The following is a 22,866-nucleotide window of genomic DNA, read 5'->3' as shown; positions in this document are numbered from 1 at the left end:
TCTCCCTATTTTAAATATGGGAAATAAAACGTTGTCTGATTGCGTAAAACTTATGCCCAAACATAGGAGTGCATAAAATTACCACTCCACCCCCGTGAAATAAAAAATCTCATCCATATTGATGCCCGTACACACACTATCATCGGTCCTACATTGGGGCAGGGGACATGCGATTAGGCAAAATGATCTCTTGCCCTATAAATATTGTAAAAGGTTCTTTGAGTGGAAAAATACTCATATCCAATTCTCTGAAAGTGTGTAGTGCAGCAATTCGGAGTGGAAATGTCGACACTTGACAACTCGAACATCCAACGGTCAAAAAGAAAATGGAAGTCAATGAGTTTGGACTGTTAGATGTTCGAGCTGTCAGGTGTCGACATATCCACCCTGAACTGTCGCACTGCACACTTTTAGGAATTGGAGAGGATTAAAATCCTCTCTAAGCCTCCAGGGGAAGGTATGCTAGCATCCTCTCTATCCCTCTCCTCCTCACATGAAATGACCCCCTACCCTCCTATTTACGAAACTATTCCATCGCATCTATTTGGTGTGCTACTCTATGTCGCTTGCACAGAGAACCCTCACTCATTAAATATAATCTGCATGGTTGCAAGGTTAGAACTGCCCTTCATTGTTCCGGAAAACCTATCCGAGCCCATCAATCTTACCAACAAAAAAAATCCGAGCCCATCAATGGCCATCCGTGAAAGAATTTCTACTTCACCGTACTAAAGTAAAATCAGTCGAAAAACAAGACATTTTAAAGGACATTTTACTGTACAATATACGGTGCAAACATTGAGATATACCGTTAGATTGAAATCTTTTCTCTTATTCAATTCCAACGATTGTCTTTAAGAGGGGGCCGGGGGGTTTCTATGCCGTGAACGGTGGATCATTTACTATTCTTACATGCTATCCAAATATTCTAATCCAACATCTAGAGCACAGGGTCTGTATCTTAAGTACCGGATCCCCTTTTGTCCATACTCCGCACCTGCGCTCTCTAATTTCCGAAGCCCGAATAATCGAAGCTCTATTGCTCCCTCGTTCTCTCTCTCTCTCTCTCTCTCTCTCTCTCTGTGGTTCTGTATTTTGTTAACGACTAACGACAGCAGTAAGAAACCCAGCAGCCATGAACCATAATAAGTCTTCGAAATTTCTCGAGCTTTACGGTGATTTCCCAATCCTCATTGTCTTGAAACCAATTCCTCGTATGATTTTTTAGTTGAACTCTTTTTGATTCAATGGCCTCTGGTCTCTGGTCTCTGATAGGATGGGACTTGCTATTGGGATCAATCGCTGCGTTTTACGTTTTCATGGCTCCATATACAAAGGTTGAAGAAAGCTTCAACGTTCAGGTACTCTTTTTTTTTTTTTTTAATGGTTTTTATGGGTGGGGGGTATTGCCTTAGTCTCTGTTGTTTTATTGATTTAGTTCTCTCGTGCAAACCTGCAAACACTTGGTACTGCTTGCAATTCATAGGCGTGGAACTTTGATTAAACTTCAAAAAATCGATTTCTTGGATCGATATTATGTTAATTTTTTTTCCAGCTTATCTAATTAGTTTTGCCTCTGCAACGATGATTTTAGATATCATTAGAGTTTTTCATAATTTTTTTTTTAAAATTTAGCTAACATTATCTGTTATGTGTGTGTTCTGTTGAAACTCTCACTTGTGAAGGCAATGCATGACATACTTTACCATCGGCATCACTTAGAGAAGGTTAGTTCTCATGTTTATTTATTTATTTATTTTTGCTTTATTTGTATACTGATTTGGTTCCAAGAAGATATTTGAAGTTAGACACTTAGACTTGCTAGTATTGATTGTTGCTGTTTTTATGTCACAGTATGACCACTTGGAATTCCCAGGGGTGGTTCCTCGAACCTTCATAGGTAAGCTCTGTTTGGCTGAAACTCAGACACATAGGCTGGGGACCTTGTGTTCTACCTGTCTACAAAATTCAGGTCCCATCCGATCTGCCACATGGCAAAAAATTGGGCTGTCCTGACAAGCTTATCAGGATGGTTCATCCTGGGTAACTTAGCCCTTTTATTTATTTCTCCTTTTCTTGAATGGTATAGGCTTGAGCCCATTACTTGTTTGGATGACTTGTTTTTGGAACCTTGAGTTTGTGGGTTTGATCTAACTTGCCTATCCAGAGGGGGAAAATATAAAGAAATATTGGGTCAGTAAACTCAGAGCACAAAAATTTGCAAAGAACATATCACAATTAAGAAGCTGTCTTGGGACTTGGGAAAAATCCAATGTTCTCCTTCGCCAAGCTTTCATGCAACTGAAAACTCTGATGCAGAAGTTAGACTTCAAATTGGAAACTATATGATTAGTAGTAGGGCTCCATGTACCAGTGTATAAAATTTGGCATATCATTGGCATGCATTTGAAATGCAATATCATAACTGAGTCAATCTTTGTTTATTACTTTTCCTAAATGTAATGTAGAAACGCAAAATCCTAACCTTAATTAACATTTAAGGAACAGAGTTCTGCTAGGATTTTAGGACCGCATATAAAATAAACTGATGTGAAGAAACAGATTTAAGGTAAAGGATAAATTGTAGAACTTAAAATGGGAACTATCCAATAGGGCTGATACTCAAGTCGAGTGGTCTTTGTGTACCACTTGATCAAACAAAACCAGGACTGATTTCTCTTGTCTCCTAGGGTGATGCGATTAGAACTGTTATGGTTCTGGTCAAGTTTCGGATATCAAGGACAGGAGATGTAGCAGAAAATGTTGGAAGAAAGTTTAAACTCAAACTGGAAACCAGAACTGATTATGAATCAAAACTTAAATGGTGTGATTATCACAGGCTAATAAGAATTCTCAGAACTGATTACGGATCAAAACTTAGAGGGGAAACATCAAATTTAATCTCTGAAATGTAATTGCTGAGAACTTGTCTAAAAGCAACTAGAATCGAGTGGAGAAGAGCAGAGGTTTTCTGATCTGTCAGATGGCAGTTGTGATAGGTATAAACAGTTCTGGAACTCCAAGTTGATAGCAGAAACAAGAAGAATAAGTTGAAGAAGAAAGATTGTTGCCATTCCACCCATAGTTGTCAAGGCGTCCAAGAGCCTTTCTCTCGCCTTGGTCGCCTAGGTGCCTTGACAACTATGATTCCACCGAATGAAACCCTAAGGAATCCATGTTAGCAGTGTACTGGCAATCTGCCAAATACATAGAAGAGAATCCACCCTTCAATAGAGGGAATCCTTCCCCATCCCATGTATCCACATGACCATAACAGAGAAGAGAACTTCTTAACTTTGTTCATAAATTTCATGTTTCCTAAAGGCTGGGGTGGCTATTTATAATGTTCAAATACCACTCAACTCAAACTTTGCCTTACCCTAAATGGGGTCAGCTGCATGGATCCCTTTTCTCCAATCAGCTCTATCCAAAGTCATACTTGTTACTGGTCCTAACCTATGCATGTCTTTCCTCACCACTTCTCCTAGAGTCATTTTAGGTATACCACTCCAAAATAAAAACTCAAATTGACCTACACTCTCCTAATTGGCTAATTCCATAAGGAAGCAGAAATAGGAAACTAAAAAACGACTTAAGAAAATCCTACTTCTAGTAAGAAACATGAAGTTAGAAACTAGACTCTAGAACCCCTAAAATAAAATGAAACTTGTATTCCTATTTCCTATCCATAGGCCCATCAAAGTAGAGCCATTACAATGAAAACCCGTTGGACCATAAGCCCGATATATTTATAACCCTTCACAACATTTTACTACAATAAGTTCTTCTCAGTGATATATCCATTTGAGAGAGTCGAGTGGAGAGTGTTTTTTTTTTTTTTTGGGTGAATAAAGAATATAATTACTAAAGAAAAAGGAAAGGCCCCCAAAGGGGGAATACAAGAGCCCAAGGCTAGGAGAGCATTAGCTAAGAGGAGCTAGAAGAGAAACATTAGAGAGACCCCAGGAGACAACAATAAGCCTGTTCCTAGGGGTGTCCTTACAAAAAGAGGGAGGGGCAGACAACAGCTTTGAGGAGATTTCAAAGGAAATGGAATCCCATATCTGCTGAAAGGTACGTGATTTGGAGGTCCATTTTCTAATATTCCTCTCCATCCAAATGTGACTAATAGCAGCACAGAAAGCCATCTTTCCCACTGAATCACACACAGAAGTTCCTCCATAGGTCATGTCAACCCAAATCCATTCTCTAGAGAAACTGAGAATCCTTCTTTGGGCAGGCCAGCATTTGGAGAGGATGCCTTTCCATATGGCCTTGGAGACTGGGCAATCAAAGAACAGATGAGCCGAGTCTTCCGAGTTGCTCCAACAAAGGCAGCAAGAACTGGACACCTGGATGTGCCGCCTGCGAAGGAAGGCTTGCGTAGGAAGACATTCAGTGAAGACCCTCCAAGCAGTGAAGCAGTGCCTAGGGATGTGATGCCTGAACCACAGAAGCTTCCTCCAAATAGCCATCGGACCTTTCTGCCGGATAAGGTTCCAAGCTCCTTTAGAGGAGAGTGTTAGTGACCCAAAATGAACTAATTGTGTGTAATTATGCATGCACTTCTTGGTATAACTCATGATGCTATACCTGTGCAATTGTAATAAAGGACTAGGCAATAGGGACCTTAGTCTAAAATGATTTAATTTATCTTCTGAAATCAATCCGGATCTCAAATTTAATCTCCAGGTTTTATTGTAGTGTAATCCTTTTTTTGGTTGTAATAATTCACTACCACTGATGTCTCACCTGCAGGTGCCTTCTTGGTAGCAATCTTGTCATCACCAGTCATATTACTAATTCGTCTCTTAGACCTGCCAAAGCTTTATAGTCTTTTTGTGGGTTAGTTTATTTGAACTCTTTGACATGTTCTTAAAAGCACTTAATAATAATACATTCATCAGCGAAGAAAATTTTCATTTATATTTTTAAAGAGTGAAAAACTTTACAAGATGTGTTGGGTGCTTTGCTAAAAACTAGACAAAAGACATGATGAGGAAGAAAATGTATCTGGAATAACAAAATCAATTCAAAATGTTTGACCAGTTCTATCTCATTTCTTGGCTGCTAACACCTTCAAATTCTTTGGCGCAATTGCCCAATCTGCCAGCTAATGTAGTCCTAGATAGGTAGGAGACCTACTAGCAGCCAGATAACAGGATCAATAGAAAAAGGGGTTGCTGGTTTGAATGGACAACACTAGGTTTTAGGTTAATTCTAGGGTTTAGGATGGGAATTTGGGAGTGGGTCTTATATGATTTTAATATGCAGGTCTAGAGTGCTTTTATGACATATAAATAATAGGATTTGGGAAGGTTTTAAAATTCTGCAATTCTGGACAGAATTGAGTTGCAGGTTTTGGGTTTTAATGGAGTGGACGAATGGAGGGGTTATAGTGGAGACTAAGGGCTAGGGTTAAGGTCGAGTGTGGGGAGTGATGTGGGGAATGTAGGCTGGAAGTGGGGTTTGAAAATGAAGGCTAAATCTGGAGTTATGGGGGAATCCTAGTGGAGGTAGGAGTTGCAGGTTTAATGGAGAATTAGGGTTTGATGGAAAGAGGGGGATGTGGATTAGGTTAGAGGATGAAGAGGGGAAGAATATATGTAGGAAATTAAAATTACTTACTGGTTTGATCTCCTTCAAAGGCAGCAACAACAACTTGAAGAGGCTTGATTGAATAAGAAGAAGGACCTCCCGATCTACAAGATGCAAGGAGTCGATTGGAGTCTACCAATCCCTTCACCTTGATATTACCCACAAGGTAGCCTTGATATTACTCACAAGGTTCACTCAACAGAGCAGAGCAGAGCAGCAGCTATGACAACAAACAAAAGCTTTTTCATTAATTAAATTCGTATGTAATGCTGGCCTCCCTTACAAACTTATATAGAAGACTCAAAAATAGACTTAAACACTAAAAATGTGGTCTAACCCTATCCCTAACCTATTAGGTAACTTAAACCAACTAGGAAACTAAAATACTAAAAGAAATAGACTCAAAACATGGCTGGACTTATAGAGTCCTAATCCAGCCCAACTTACATCATATGACCACTTAAGTTGTCACATGACCACTTAACCAAGTCACATGATCACTTAAATTGAACCAATTGGATGCAACCAATTTGAACAGGTTCAATTAAAAAACATAAAAATAAACTAAGTATTGGGCTAATCCCGTATGCAACCCATATACCTATATTTTAGGCCCATAAAAGTGGCCTATTACATTAGAAACCCATGGGATCAAAGGCCCAACATGTATGTAACCCAACCCTCGACTTATTCCCAATGAAACAAGCCCTATTTGGTGATGAATCTGCATCAACTCTCCCCAATATGAAAAAATTCGTCCTCGAATTTTGAAGTGATGAGGAGGAATCAACATGTGATCAGCAGCTTTAACCATCCCCAAATAGAATTCCGGTGAAGCAGGAACATTGGGGATAAAATCTCCAAGGCGTGGAGCTTTCTCTTCGAAGAACCATAGTGGCATAACAAACTCGATGTGTTCGTTTTCTGAATCAGCAGCAACTGTGAATGTCCTGTCCATAGAGTCTTCAGTGTTAGCAACCTTCGCATCTAATACTTGAGACACAAGCTCCACCTCTTCAAAAATAGCATCTTGAATGCCAATAATTTCTTGTGGAGTGCTCTCAACCACCTCTTCATCTTCTGCTGTTACATCTTTTTCTACTTTGGTTTCTTCGACATTGACCACTTCAGTAGGGTCTTCTACATGTCAACTTTCCATCTTTGAAGCTATAGGGCCTGTCTCTTTCTTTTCATCACAATTCACTGCCACTTCAGCTTTATTTTCAACTTGTGCTCTCTCAACTTCCTTTGGTAATGGAAATTTGTATTCAGCCGTTGTTTTAATATTGGTGAAGTTAGATTTCCCACACTCTTCAACTTGCAAACGGAATCTCATTGATGGAGGCTTCAAGTTGTCTTCAGATTTGAAGGCCTTTTGGTGGTGATGTTGTCGATGGGAATTTAAGTTACCTTATTGTAGAGCTCTGAACGTTCGTGGGAAATATTTCTTACTCAAATCTTCTTTCATCTCTGCCCATGTAATAGGTTCTCTACCACGGTAGTCAGGATAATCCATCTGGGTTCTCCACCAATTATGTGCTGGTCCCACTAGCTTGGTATGTGCTAGTCTCATTTTCCTATGCTCAGGCAAATCATACCAATTAAAATAATCATCTAAAGCAGCTAACCAATCACAAAATACCTGTGGATCTGGTTTGCCATCAAAGTCTCTCAACTCATATGCCTTTGGAGGTCTATGGCGTCTCCTGTAGTCTCTGTATCCTCTGTTCCTATCTTCACTATGATCTCTGTGCCTTTCTCTGTCTTCTCTGTATTGATCTCTCCTTGGGACTTTATGTGCTACCGAATTGACTTGATATTTGTCCTTTTCTAGGGGAATGTTGTTGATCCTTACTGGAGTAGTTTTGTGTTGCTCAATTCGCTGCAACGTTTCACTTATAGCTCTTTGATCAGCTTGAAACTGCTGAAGCATCTCCAGAATTTTGTTCAAAGAGTCGATGGAGACAGAGGTAATGGGCTGGCCATGTTCATCTATGGTTCTGATACCAATTAATGTAGTCCTAGATAGGTAGGAGACCTACTAGGAGCCAGATAACAGGATCAATAGAAAAAGGGGTTGCTGGTTCGAATGGACAGCACTAGGTTTTAGGTTAATTCTAGGGTTTAGGATGGGAATTTGGGAATGGTTTTAATATGTAGGCCTAGGGTGCTTTTATGGCATATAAATAATAGGATTTGGGAAGGTTTTAAAATTCTGCAATTCTGGATAGAATTGAGTTGCAGGTTTTTGGGTTTTAATGGAGTGGAGGAATGGGGGGGTTATAGTGGAGACTAAGGGCTAGGGTTAAGGTCGAGTGTGGGGAGTGATGTGGGGAATGTAGGCTGGAAGTAGGGTTTGAAAGTGAAGGCTAAATCTGGAGTTATGGGGGAATCCTAGTGGAGGTAGGAGTTGCAGGTTTAATGCAGAATTAGGGTTTGATGGAGGGAGGGGGATGTGGATTAGGTCAGAGGATGAAGAGGGGAAGAATATATGCAGGAAATTAAAATTACTTACTGGTTTGATCTCCTTCAAAGGCAGCAGCAGCAACTTGAAGAAGCTTGATTGAATAAGACGAAGAACCTCCCGATCTACAAGATGCAAGGAGTCGATCGGAGTCCACCAATCCCTTCACCTTGATATTACCCACAAGGTAGCCTTGATATTACTCACAAGGTTCACTCAACAGAGCAAAGCAGCACCTATGGCAGCAAAGCTTTTTCATTAATTAAATTCGTATGTAATGCTGGCCTCCCTTACAAACTTATATAGAAGACTCAAAAATAGACTTAAACACTAAAATGGAATGGCCTAACCCTATCCCTAACCTATTAGGTAACTTAAACCAACTAGGAAACTAAAATACTAAAAGAAATAGACTCAAAATATGGCTGGACTTATAGAGTCCTAATGTAGCCAACTTACATCACATGACCACTTAAGTTGTCACATGACCACTTAACCAAGTCACATGATCACTTAAATTGAACCAATTGGATGCAACCAATTTGAACAGGTTCAATTAAAAAACATAAAAATAAACTAAGTATTGGGCTAATCCCGTATGCAACCTATATACCCATATTTTAGGCCCATAAAAGTGGCCTATTACATTAGAAACCCATGGGATCAAATGCCCAACATGTATGTAACCCAACCCTCGACTTATTCCCAATGAAACAAGCCCTATTTGGTGATGAATCTGCATCACCAGCATCAGGCTTACATGATGCAGTTAAAAAGAACAAGAAGGCTAGCAGCAAACTAGACCATCAAACTGGACCAAGAATGTGCTAATATGTTTAATTTTGAGTGTCCAATGGATTATATGGGCCATGAGTTTAATACTCTATTGGGTTTATAATGTAGTCCTAGATAGGTAGAAGACCTACTAGGAGCCAGAGAACCAGGACCTGTAGAACTACTGGTTTGATGGGGCAGAATTGGAGTTGTAGGTCAAGTTTAGGGTTGGGGTTAAGGTAATGGGGTTGTATCTTATACGGTAATGCTAGGCAGGTTTATAGGAGTATAATGAGATAGGTTTAATGAAGTTTGAATAAGAAATTCAAAAACAGAAAATTAGGGTTTCGGGTTTTGGGTTTTGGGAATAGATGAGAGTGAAGGGATTTAGGGTTTAGAGATGGATTTAGGGCTGGGGCTTTAGGTCGAGCTCTCTAGTGGTAGAAAGGGTCACAAAGCCAAAGTTTGGTGAGTTTTTGATGGTTAGATGTGGCTGAGCTGTAATTTAGGGTTTTTGGGTTTATGGAAGTTGAGGGAGATTAGGGTTTTGATGTAGGAATGGGCCTAGGGTTAGGATCGAGTGGAGGGGATGATGAGAGGGTACTGTCGTTAAAGTTTGAATGAAATTGGATGGTGGAGTTGGGCTGGACAGAATGTAGATGCTAAGGGGTTTGATGAATCGATTGAGTTTATGGGTCGAATGATGATGGGGATCGATGGGGCTAGGTTTAGTGGTTTAGGAGAAGAAGGGGGAATGATGAATAATGCTAAACACTTACTTGGAGTTACAGGTCTTCAATGACAGCAGATTGAAGACAACTAGAAACAGATCCTCCCGATCTACAAGATGCAAGGAGTCCATTGGAGGTCCACCAATCCCTTCACCTTGATAGGATCCACAAGGCAACACTCACGATGGAGCGAGGCAGCAAGCAGTAAGCTAGTTTTTGAAATCTGAATTGTGGGGGAGCCTCCCACGAATTGTATTATTTATAATTTGGAGGCCAATGGCATGACACCTAGTCAGCCTAGGAATTTGAATCCCAAAGCTGATTCCTATTACAAAAACAAGTCACTCCCTCAACATAAATCATGGAGGGGTGGGACAACTTAAATAAAAAGCTAAACAACTTCAAAGATTCCCTAACAACCAATAGAAATAAATCACTTAAATTGGACCATGGCCTGAACCGGTTCAATTTAAGTTTACAATTAAACTGAAAAATAAACTAAGTATGGGAAAATAAACTAAGGCTCCAAACAGGCCCTAATCCTAGGGCTTCTTCTTCTTATGCTTGCAGATGTAGGCCCTTGGATCTGCATCAGTTTATTATTGCAATGGGCTAATTCTATAAGCCCAAATATTACGGATTTAGGGCTTATACTGGTGGAGGGCCGGTAGGGGAGAAGGGAATAGTTGCAGGGGAAGGAGATTGCACAATCAAACACTCTCAAAGAGTAAAACTCAAAATTCTATTCAATTCACTATGCCCATTGTTCGGGTACATGCGAGTATTTAAAGAAGAAAATAACATGACTCCTACTTAAACTATGAAACTGAAATAAACTCTAACTCCTACGTACTTATCTCAAAATAAAAGACTGAACTAAACAAACTACTAAATAACTAAACTAATTCCAACCCTTGTTGGACCAAAACCCATTGGACCGGTTCTGTTTGGGTTTGGGTCTCCAAATCCTATCATGCTAGTCCAACCAGCCAAGTGATACTGCATCATATACAGAATTAGCGTCAATTTATTTTTTAGTAAGTTGTATTATTTATTTTAATAGTGTTTTTAGAAGGGTTGGATAGATATGCTACAATCCAACCATAGTTTCTATTTTATTAAGTTCTAAAAGAGTTTCTATTTTGCTGAAAACTTAGGTTGTAAGGGATTCCTCCTTCCACACAGGGGGGGTTTCCTATTTTGCTTATTTCATTCAAGTAATAAATAAATAGTTGGGGTTCACACTACTAGGAACGATTTGAACAATTTGTTATGTTTATGCTTGCTGATTTCTGTGAGATTTAAAACTCTTTTGCTGTGGGATGCAGCGAAGCCCTTGGTGGGATGCCAAGTTGGACTAGTGAAATGCTAGTTAAGTTCTTGTTGGGAAGCCTAGTTCTCATCCTTCATCTTCTATCTTATATTTTCTTCTTCTTATATTAACTATTGATTCCTATCATTGATAGTAGTATTCTGCTATAGTTTGAACCTTGTGGCAGCACCATTCTTTGCCTTGTTTTTAATAGTCCGTTTAGTTACTATTTTGCACTACACTTGCTACAATGTTTGCACTACTTTTTAATTCCCTTCAATAGTTTCTATTTTGATTTTAGTTGCTAATGTGTGAGTTATTTACTGTTATTCTCTAGTTTCTAATCCTGTTTTGTTAGTTTCTTTTTTCTATATTCACTTTCCATGTTGGTTCTCTAGTTGCTAAATCCATTCACTCACTTTCTATTTTGGTTTCTCTTGCTATCCTACCTTCTAGTTGCTGTTACACTAATGTTTCTAAATATGATTCCAACTTTCCAGTAAGTTACTATTTTGTAATCTCCTAATATGCTCAAATCCGACAGTTGGTTCTGGTTCAAACTTTGAGGGTTTATTCTCCTTCCCTGTTAGCTCACTCAGCCAGAATTTTGGCCACATCAGACTTGTCTTTCCTCTGTTTAATTAAATCTCAGTTGTTGATTTTGGTTCATAATACTCCCTACGATTCTGGAGTTACGTGAAATTTCTACACTAATCCTTAGGTGATTAGGATACCCCATTATTTGGTATCAGAGCTATGGAGGGACAGCAGAGCCACTATGCTGATGGGATGATATCAAGGGTTGCTGAATTCTACCTCCGATTGAAGGATGTTTGTGCAGATCTGATTCGGTATTACAAAACTCATTGGTGAGTTTTTTTTTCAAGACGGGGAGAGTTGATGTAGTTCAAAAGAACAAGAAGGCCAGCAACAAGCCAGACCATCAAACTAGACCAAGAATGGGCTAATATGTTTAATTTTGAGTGTTCAATGGGTTATATGGGTCATGGGCTTAATAATTTTAGGTTTACTATTGTAGTGGGCCAATTCTGTAAGCCCAAATATTATGGATTTAAGGCTTATACAGGAATTATCTCAGTAAGTTGTATTCTTTATTTTAGTAGTGTTTCTTAGAGGGTTGGATAGATATGGTACAATCAGCGATAGTTTCTATATTGTTAAGTTCTAGAAGAGTTTCTATTTTGTGGAAAACTTAGGTTGTAAGGGATTTCTCCTTCCACACATGGGGGTTTCCTATTTTGCTTATTTCATTGAAGTTATAAATAAAGAGTAGGGGATCACACTACCTGAAATGATTGAACAATTTGTTAAGCTTATGTTTGCTGATTTTTGAGAGATCCAGAACTCCTTTGCTGTGAGATGCAGGAAGCCCTTGGTGGGATGCCAAGTTGGGCTGGTGAGATGCTAGTCAAGGTCTAGGTGGTAGCTTAGTTCATATCCTTCGTCTTTGATCTTATATCTTCTTTTTCTTCTCTTTCCCCATTGATTCCTATCATTGATACTTTGATAGCAGTATGCTGCCACAGTTTGAACCTTGTGGCAGCACCATTCTTTGCCTTGTTGCTAGTATTCGTTTTAGTTACTATTTTGCACAATGTTTACACTACTTTCTAATCCCTTTCTCTAGTTTCTAATCTGTGAGTTATTTACTGCTGTTCTCTAGCTTCTAATTTTGTTTGGTAGTTTTGGGGCCAAACTAGACCTAAACCGGATCCTATGGTTTGGTTTTTTCTGGTCCAGCTTCGCAGCCAAGTCGTGGTTATTTATTAGAAGACTGTGGACCAATAATTTGCTGAATTTCAGGATGGAAAATCTCAGGCCAATGCAGTTTGCATGGGAGATCTTCTTGTGGGGCTCAAGTGCTCAACTGTTAGAAGTAGTAATATGTTGTGGGTCAGATTCCTATATTTTAGGATCTTATTTCTTCTTATCTTTAGTAATATATTTTTTTAGTCAATATATTATAATCAGGCAGGACTCTGTCCATAAAGTCCACCTGTTATTTAGTTACTTCTATTTTCTTAGTTTCCCTTTGAATAAGGAAACTCCTTAGGCTGTGTATGGAGTTTTCCACTGAGTTTCTAATTTTTTTTTTCAATTACTAGATATGGAAGTTGATGAGGCTGATCCTATTTATATGTAAGGCTGTAAGCAGCTCCCTCTATGATTTAGTTGATTGAATGAAGCCTGGTTTAATGCCAACTATTCTGTGAGAAGCAGAGCTATAGTGAGATAGCTATGATTTCCCGTGGGATGCTGGGGTGGTTTGTGAGATGCTAACCAAGGTTTGGGATGAGAGGATTCAAATCATCTTCTTTTCTTATTCTATTCATCTCACTGTGTTCCTGCACATCCAAGTATTGTGACTGTTTTATTGGATTTAATACTGTTAGAAGACTGTTGAAGAGGTGTTATTGCTGTGCTACAGATCTCTATTACATCTGAAGTTTCTGTTGATCAAATACATGATTGCAGTTCTTTGTTTCTGTCATTATTGAACTGCAACATTGAGGTACTGATATCTCTACATCTAGCCTTTGGATTGCTGAGATTTTCTGAAGTTATAAGTAGTATTCATGCTGTGCCTTCGACCCCAATATGGATTATGGACTTAATCTGCCCTCCTGATAGGAATGTGTGGGTAGTTACTGAATCTGATGTCTAGTTGCTATTTCTGTTGAGTTTCTGAATTCTGCCCATTGGATTAACTTGAGTTTCATCTATTATGTTCTACCTAATGAATGGAGGAATCGACCCTCCTGTGGTGCTGTTCTGATGAGAGGTTGCTAAGTTACAGTTCTGTTTCTAATTCTGAAACTCTAGGTACTACTTTGATTACTTCTCCGTATCTCCATATCCAACCATTGGATTGGAATCAAACTTTGAGAACTTGAAGGACCTAGGATGGCCTAATTGTCATAGTAGTTTGTGGCTGATCAGTATACTAGTTTGGGAGATATTGCAGACCTTGTACTGCTGATTGGGTGCTCTTGCAATTCTACTGTGGGCAGGATTCTGAAATCTACTACGGGGTTAGGTTGAATCCATAACCACACCCAAACTGTACTGCTGATTGGGTGCTCTTGCAAGCTGGTGCTTTTCTTTAAACACTCTTTGGTTCTTCTTTTAAGACTCAAGAGATAACTAACGGGATTAGCTTCCACATCACACCAGTTCTCAGGGATGGATTTACTGTAGGCCTTTGAGTAAAGATATATTTCAAGCAGGGGGCGGGGGGACCCAGCCAGGTCCAATTAGAATAACAACTCCGTAGGCAAACAACAACATCACAAGTGAAGAATTCTGCTTGCCAGTCTAAATCCTCTTTTCTTTAATTGCAAAAGCATTAAAATCTTCTTCAAAGAGAGTATGTGAGTGAAGACATGTACTTTAGGAGAAGATAGGCTTTTCCAATGCAATCCATATCACAAATTACAGAATGTTCATCGTAAGAAATTGTAGTAGAAATTAACAGAAAACCCATCTTTAACTCCATTCTTCCATAGTTCCATATTCTTCTCTCTGAAGCAGTGAGGCCAATGAGAACTTTCTGTAACCTTTGTGGGAGTCAGCTCAATTGTTGATCTTGAAGCCCATAAGATTTATTTGAATTCTTGGGGCTTTCCATTGGATGATTCTGTGTAAAATCCTTTAGATTTTTCACTAATGCTGTGTTTGGTTGCTTTCACTTATGACATGGGAAAGAAAATCGAGAGTACATCGGGATCATTTGGTTGCATAAATGGAAGAAAATCTAGGGAAAATAACTACTTTTGGGAATGGATATCCCAATTTTTGTGTCTTACCCTTACCTGGGAAAATGCAGGAAAATGAAAATTGAGGGAAAGCAGGTCATGCCAGATTTCTCCTCTCCCTCTCACAGGGTCTGGGAAAAAAGTAAGTAAATCCTTAGATAAACAAACAGCATTGAGGAATATTTATGATTTATTTTCTCTTGATTTTCTTGGTGCAACCAAAAAACTGACAAAAGGATTTTGTCATTTCTCTCTCTTTTCCCTTTTTTTTTTTTTTTTTTTTTTTTTTTTTAAAATCTGAGAAAGCAACTGCAATATTTGTTTATTTCTGTGGATTCATGAATTTTATTTTACTTTTAAATAGTAAGGTACATATGCCTCATGAAAAAGAAGAGCGAAAAGGACTTCATTTACAAAGTATTCATTGAAAACTATTATTTGCAGTCATGGATATGAGTGTTGTATATTGATGTGGACAAAGAATTTCAGGCATTTTAACCCCAGAAGTCTAGATACAGCAACACACAGATGCACACCTACATGCACACACATATATACAAAACAAAACATGTATGAAGAGATCTGGATACGCTGAATTGGAGACTCTGGCTTCCATACCCTATTTGAGCTTAATGCAACAAGCAATTTGAGAGAGGGCAGACCTCAGCACAATAGTATGGTTGCTCCATTGCGACCTAGTGGTTGTGGGTTCGAGTCAAGAAACAGCTTCTCCGCGAAGCGGGGGTAAGGCTGTGTACATTATGACCCTCCCCAGACTCTGCAATGGCTGGAGCCTCGTGCACTGGGTATGCCCTTTTTGCAACAAGCAATTTGAGAGTAATGATGCATTTTATTTGCATTTTGGATATGGAATCTAATGAACTAAGAATGAGGTTAGTACATATGCATGTTGATATGAGTGCAATAAAATCTAAAGGCACAACTGTAAACAGCAATAAGTTTCTCAACGTAGATCTTGTATATAATAAGGTTGAGCCGCAAGACTTATGGCTCTATTGTCATGAGAACAATCCTCAGTACATGCCATTCCCTGTACATCATGTGTTCATGCTGTGAAAGTTGGGGGATAGAGGAAACAAACAAATAAATAAAAACTAGCTGATACCCTCTTTCTTCTATCTTCCTTTCCCCAGGGTGGGGGGGGGGGGGGGAAGCATCAACACTAGCTGTGTCTAACCACTCGTCTACCAATGTCAACACAAATGTCTGTGGAATGTAAGCTGTTTCTGCTAATCCTATATTGATAGAAACTGAGAATGTTGAATTTTACTATGGCCTAAGAATGCCATCTCTCTAACAGCCAAAGACCTGTTCAATCACATAAAGGGACTTATTCTTTATCGCTATCACTGTTTGATTTATGTTTTCGGTTTGTTGTCGTTTTACATATCTGTTGTGTGAGATACTTGTATCTAATTTTTGGTGTTGTTTTTGTCTAGTCCGTTTGGTGTTAGGTTGCATTGTCTTGTCCACATTGCGTTTTTTCCGAATTGAGGTATGTTTCTGCCTTTCTTTTTCCTATCCCAGTGTTTGATGAGTTTTCATATAAAGGATACTTTTCCTCCTACACATGCCTGAGGCTTTTGGTATCAGTTATTGAAAATTTTGAAATGAGGTTGGCAGGATGGAGAAGAATTGGATGAATCTTTGAGATCTTAGTGAAGCATATTTGGCATTCAGGCCTGTGGACTGGCAGGCCAAACTAGTCTCTGTATGGATTTTATGTCCCTGTAGATAAACAGTGTAGGGACCATTAATTAGGCATATATGGATAGGTCTAGAACCATAGTTACGGAGCCAATGTTTACATTTTTGCATTGCTTAGTTTGATTGACGAGGGAGGAATATGTGAGTGAAAAGGTACAAGCTTAACAATTTGCAAAGAATTCAACTTCACATCAGGTTATATTTTTTCTGCTATTACTCTAGTGTTTCCAAACCTATCTACTGATTTGGAGCTCCTTTATTTGTGAGCAGGTAAGAAGGAAGTTCGGTCACCAAGTTGAAGCTTTCTTTGTATTGTTAACAGCTTTTCAGTTTCATATGCTGTTCTATTGCACAAGACCTCTTCCTAACATACTAGCATTGGCTTTAGGTGATCACTTATTACAGTTTACCATATTTCCATGTTATTCACATTTGATTGTGCTAGTAGTTCCAAAGGACTTGAAGAATCAAAACCCAAATTTTTTGCAGGACTTTTGGATAAGTCCAAAGACAAAAATAGATAGAGATACCATTACAAAAAGGTTTTGTTATTTATTTATTTATTAATTTTTTTTGGTAGAACAGCAGTTTAGTTAAAGCATCTCCTAGGCAATAACTGGTTGATCGACTGGATTAGCCAAGACACTCTCAACTCTATTAAGATAAAGTTGGTGAAATGAATGGATTGAATGCTATGAGGTGGCTTGTCGTTGCTAAATGGACCTCTTACTAGTTGATCAACCAAGTGTGCCATTTTACAGCCCCCACCATAGTGGGCTTGTAGCTTTTTTCTCCCCCCTCCCCCCAAGCTTTCCCTTGTATTTCTTTCTTGCCCACCTCGGGCTTTCTTTGGTAATACATTTTTTATTCACCAAAAAAAAAAAAACCAAGTGTTGTCTAATTTGCATGAGGACCAGAAATTGTTATGTTAAATCATGGAAAAACATCTCGGTTTCCCCAGTTACCGGGACGAGATGGCCAACGACTCACAAAAAATCCCTGGTTTCGACTCATCTCGACCTGTTTCGACCGAACCAGTCCATATTTCGCAAATTTCGACTTGAACACCTATATAAATTCACTTATCCCCATCGAAACTTGAGGAAACCTGGCTCTAAACCACGCCAGACACTTATTTATGCCTAAAATCATTTAAGTAATTGATTTCATTTACTTAAGATATTACATAAATAAACAAATACCCCCTATTTGAATCCAATAAAAATAGTTTAAAAATAAATTTCAAAAGGATATAAAGTCAACCCCCTAGTTCAAGAACAAAAAATGGATTTTCAGGCGGTAAAGGCAATTTTCAACTTTTAAATGTTGGGATTTTTCTCAAATCTAAAAATTCCATAAATCTTAATAAAATAAAACATTGCTAAAAACAAAAAGTGTGGTAAAATATTCATTTATTTTGATATTTTAAAAAATATTTTCATTCAGAACAATTTTAAACAACATTCGAGCATACCAATTAGAGATGGCATAGTAACGACCCAACCCCTCTCTTGGCATGATATTATCCGCTTTGGCCCAATGGGCCTCACGGCTTTAAAACGCATCATACCAAGTAGAGGAGGCTACTCTCTATCAATAGCTCAGGATCTCCCTCCCTAGCTGATGTGGGACTAAGTTTGTACTCCCTCACCGATCTCCCAAACCCCCTGGTACTAAGCCATGTCTTGGTAGGGACCCCTCAATGATTTAACAGGTAGGCCAGTACTATGCCGTCTCTTGGGTGTCACACTAATCCTATAACCAAGTTTGTTTCCTATGATGCTATCTCTCCTACATGTGTTGCCTTTTCTGTTTCTCTTTCCTCCACTTCCATTCCCAAGTTGTCACTGAGGCCATCTTTGACCCAAAGTGGAAGGAAGCCATATCTGAAGAAATGATGGCACTTGAGAAGAAATTTACTTGGAAGCTGGTTGATCTTCCCAAGGGGAGAATTCTAGTTGTCTGTTGATGGGTCCACTCAATCAAGTACCGATTAGATGACACTGTTGAGAGGTATAAGGTCAGGTTGGTGGCTAAGGGATGCAGTTAGGTGTATGGGATTGACTATTAGGAGACATTACTCCTGTAGCTAAACATAATTCGATAAGAGTTCTTTTATCATTGGCGGCCAATAAAGACTGGCCATTGTATCAGCTGGATGTGAAGAATGCATTCCTCCATGGTGACTTGGAAGAGGAAGTATATATGCATACTCCACCAGACTTCAAGTTTTCCTCTACTGAAGGGAAAGTGTGTCTTCTCAATAAAGCCTTATATGGCCTCAAACAGTCCCCAAATGCTTGGTTTGAGAGGTTTAGACAGGCTATTATAAAGACCGGATACACCCAAAGTAAAGTTGGCCATACTTTATTTACCCGGCGAGGTAATGGTACTATCACAACTCTAATTGTCTATGTGGATGATATTGTGGTGACTGGAAATGATAGGGTTGAGATAAATAGATCGAAGTCCTACTTAGCTCAACAGTTTAAAATCAAAGACCTTAGACAATAGACTGAAGTCCTACTTAGCTTAACAGTTTGAAATCAAGGACCTTGAACCCTTGAAATACTTCTTGAGATTGAAGTGTCACGTTCACAGAAGGGAATAAATATTTGTCAAAGGAAGTTTGTGCCGGATTTGTTAAAAGAGACAGGAATGTTAGGCTGTAAACCAGTAAACTCACCTACTGAGCAAAATTACAAGTTGGGAGAAGACTGGTTCATCCCTAATTGGTGCAGGGAAGTACCAGAGACTAGTGGGGAAGCTGATCTATCTCTCTCTGACTCGCCCAGATATCACCTATGCAATTGGGGTGGTGAGTCAATTTATATATGCCCCCAAGAGTGGGCACTTGGATGTTGTATATGACATAATTAGATACTTGAAGTCCACACCAAGAAAAGCTATTATATGCCAAGTACAAACATTTGAGGATAGAAGGCTAATGCAAATTGGGCTGGTTCAGTTTCTGATAGACGGTCTACATCAAGCTATTGCACATTTGTGGGTGGTTACCTGGTCACATAGAGGAACAAAAAACAATCTGTTGTGGCTCAATCGAGTGCAAAGGTAGAGTTCAAGGCTATGGTTCATGGAGTATGTGAACTCTTATGGTTGAGAAGGTTGGTCCAAGAGTTGGGATTTGATACTGAAGCACCTATGAGGCTCTATGTGATAACAAAGCTGCTATAAGTATAGTCCACAATCCTGTGCAACATGACTGGACACTTATTGAGGTGGATTGACATTTCATTAAAGAAAATATTGATGGTGACCACATATGCACCCCTTTTATGAGGACAGATGACCATTTGGCTGATATCTTCACCAAAAGGCTCATCTCTTATCAATTTAGTACCCTTCTATGCAAGCTGGGAATGTATGACATTTATTCTCCAGCTTGAGGGGGTGTGTTAGAGTTCATGTAATAAGGGTACTTTGGGTACTAAGGATATTATGTTGTATTGTGTTTTTTACTTTTCTACCTTTTTACCTCCCTTAGCTACCTTATGTTAGAATGGGGGTAGGTATGTAATTTCTCTTGTACTTGGCTAAGTGAATCAATATATAGGGGACAAAAGTCTATTCTCTCCCACAACATTCTAGTGATTCTACTGCCAACTTTTTCTCTTCTCTTCTTCTTCTTCTTCTTCTCCTTCTACCTCCATCTCTCATCTCCTCTCTTGCCCTCTTGTTCTTATGCAACCTTTAGATTCCATCTTGAAGAGGGTTAGTTTTGCTTTCTTTACTCAAACCTAAAGACACATTCAAAGAATGGGTGCTCAATGGCCTCTCAGCAGTTTGTAGATGAACTTCTGTAAAATTTAGAGATGGCTGCCAAAGGACAACTGATACAAAGCTGTAAGCATTTAAGTTTGTATGAAAGCCAAAAAGAGGAACCGGCAGGTGGAGGAACCTACATCAACAATACTCAAATGTGGTTATTGGCATGGATATTGAGTGAGGAGCAATTTACTTACATAGGAGCAGCCTTTTTTTGGGGTGCACTTTTGCCATCCCCCTCAATAGAAAAGCCATCAACAACAACACACTCAGCCTTATCCCAACTTAATGGGGTCGGCTCCATGGATCCAAACAAAACAAAGTAGAGAAAGATGGGGAAAAGAGGGATGGGAAAATAGATGAGAAAAGAAAAATGGAAAATGAAAAAATGAAAGAAGGAGAATAAAAGGAAACATGAAAGATGAGAGATTAAAGTAAGAGGAAAGAGGCACAGCCCAGCAAGTCAGGAGAATCTCAGCTAAATGGAGTCTGGTACGTGGATCCTTGTCCTCTAATAGGCTCTATTTGAGGTCATACTTGGTACAAGACCTAGACAATGCATGTCCTTCGTCACACTCCTATGGTCATTTTAGGCTTGCCCCTAGCTCTTTTAGCTCCTTCAATCGAGATCATCTCTCTCCTCCATACTGGGGCATCCGTAGGCCTCCATTGAACATGACCATACCACCTCAAATGACTCTCTCAGAGCTTGTCATTGATCGGGGCAACTCCCAAGTCAGCTCTAAAACGTTCCTTCCTTACTTTATCCTTCCTAGTTTTTCCGCACATCCATCGTAACTTCCTCATCTCTAATTCTCTACTACACATAGCTTTTCAATATGACACTTCTTTTTTTTTTTAGGAATTGGAGAGCTTTAATAGGGGGGGGGATAGGGTCCTTATCTCTTCTAAGATGGGTGTATCATGAGTTGAAGGCCGAGACTTTGAAATTGATTCATATTTCGACATATGTTTGGTTTTGGTCCGAACCAGACCGAGTGGTTAATTTGGACTTGTTGGGGGCATTTCTATACTTTTTTGGGTTAGGGCTTTTCTACAAAGTGTCCTTATCTTTTATGAGAGGTGTGGACAATATGTGGAGGGCCGAGACCTTCGAATCGATACGTATTTTGACATATGTTCGCCCCCAAGGTGGTTTGAACTCATGACCTCTTATTTGAGGAGTTGGTCTTTTGCCAACTGAGCTGACCCCTTGGGGTCAATATGACACTTCTTAACTGCCCAACATTCTACCCCATACATCATAGCCAGTCGTACAACAGTCCTATAGAACTTTCCTTCAAGCTTTAAAGGAATACATCAATCACATAGGACTCCAGGCGCACCTCTCCCCTTCATCCATCCCACTTTAATTCTTTGTGAAACATCATCCTCTTTGTCACCTTCTTTATTTATGATTGACCCCAGATATCTAAAATAGTCACTTTGTGGTATCCCTCTTTCCTCAATTCACACCATGTCAGTATCCATCATATTGTGACTAAAATTACACATCATATACTCCGTCTTCGTTCTAGTAATCTTCAGGCCTCTTGTTTCCAAGTTAGATGAGTAGATCTCCATAGCTTTGACTTAGTGTTATTCCCTTCTTTTGTCTCTTCCACCAAAACGATATTATCGGTGAAGAGCATACACCACGGGACCTCGTCTTGAATGCTCTTGGTTAAGTCGTCCATGATAAACACAAATAGGTAATGGCTTAAGGCTGATCCCTGATGTAACCTAATCGTGATTGGGAATTCCTTGCCTGTTAAGAGTACTTAGTTTCAGGGGTATATTTGTACTTAGACACTTACTTATGTATTTTATGTGCTATTTGTATTAGGCTAAGGGCCTGAGTGTAATTAGATATTCTTCTCAATATAAGGCTGTTTGTCTCAAGTTGAGAGACATAACAGATTACACCAAATCGTGTTTGAACTTTGCCTCCCTTGGAGCTTTTCTCCTCTCTTCTCTTTCTCCTCTAAAACCTAACATGGTATCGAGCACTTTCTTCCTGGAGTTTGAAGGTTGTGTGGAAGGTGAGTGAGCTGCAATCCCCTTGTTCTTCTGGTTTGCGAAGGAAACCTTGGGGTATCTTCACCAAGCTTCTCCTTCCTTGTTTGACAACCAAATAGGGAGCAACCAGGATGCTCTAGCATCGTTTGGAAGTCTTCTTCCCTATCATTTGATCCTCTCAAGTCTGTGGTAGCATCGAGAGGAGAGAATCGAGTTTCGGCCGACAGTTTTTTCTCCCAGTTCCGCCAGACTGATCTCTTGGAGTGATCCAGCTCTTAGTGTGAGCTTTGTTTGCTGCTTCCTTTGGGCCATACAGCATCGTTTTTGGGTAAGGAAGACTTACCCTTGTTGCTCTGCTGCTGTTTGCTGCTTCGTTTGGGTTTTACAAGCCTTTTTCGTTTTTCGGTCTCTGTTTTTTCTGCTTTTACTTTGTGTGTTCAAGGAGCGATGGCTGTGGTTGAAATGCTGTTGTTTGGACTTATTAAGCATTTGATTTGAGTTAAATATGGGTGACAAAAATGAGGAAACAGCCTTGCCTTTGTCTGTAGACCCACTTCACGCATCATCCTCTGTCCCTTCATATGAGAACACCAATGTGCAGCTTCCCATTGTCAAGTTGGACAATACCAATTACCTAGATTGGTCTCGATCCATGAAACTGATCCTTAGGTATAAGGG

General features: G+C 39.4%; 1 protein-coding gene across 9 annotated transcripts in view; it reads left to right on the top strand.

Annotated features, from left to right (window-relative positions):
* The first annotated feature begins 1,072 nt into the window (after nt 1-1,072).
* The window catches only part of LOC122665382 (dol-P-Man:Man(7)GlcNAc(2)-PP-Dol alpha-1,6-mannosyltransferase), a 49,361-nt gene continuing 27,567 nt past the window's right edge, over nt 1,073-22,866 (top strand). For 5 of the 9 annotated variants that reach the window (XM_043861529.1, XM_043861527.1, XM_043861521.1 and 2 more), the window contains exons 1-7: nt 1,073-1,175; nt 1,276-1,361; nt 1,686-1,727; nt 1,855-1,900; nt 4,759-4,845; nt 16,116-16,171; nt 16,654-16,771. In XM_043861529.1, the coding sequence (XP_043717464.1) occupies nt 1,136-1,175; nt 1,276-1,361; nt 1,686-1,727; nt 1,855-1,900; nt 4,759-4,845; nt 16,116-16,171; nt 16,654-16,771 (475 nt within the window). In that variant the 5' untranslated portion in view covers nt 1,073-1,135. The remainder of the gene's footprint in view (nt 1,176-1,275; nt 1,362-1,685; nt 1,728-1,854; nt 1,901-4,758; nt 4,846-16,115; nt 16,172-16,653; nt 16,772-22,866) is intronic. The other 4 variants (XM_043861523.1, XM_043861524.1, XM_043861520.1 and 1 more) reach the window with 2 other exon arrangements.

The sequence above is a fragment of the Telopea speciosissima genome, chromosome 6 (genome assembly GCF_018873765.1).
Source record: "Telopea speciosissima isolate NSW1024214 ecotype Mountain lineage chromosome 6, Tspe_v1, whole genome shotgun sequence".
NCBI classification, from domain to species: domain Eukaryota; kingdom Viridiplantae; phylum Streptophyta; class Magnoliopsida; order Proteales; family Proteaceae; genus Telopea; species Telopea speciosissima.
The sequence above is the reverse complement of the archived record's forward strand: the minus strand, read 5'-3'. Positions and strand labels throughout refer to the sequence as shown.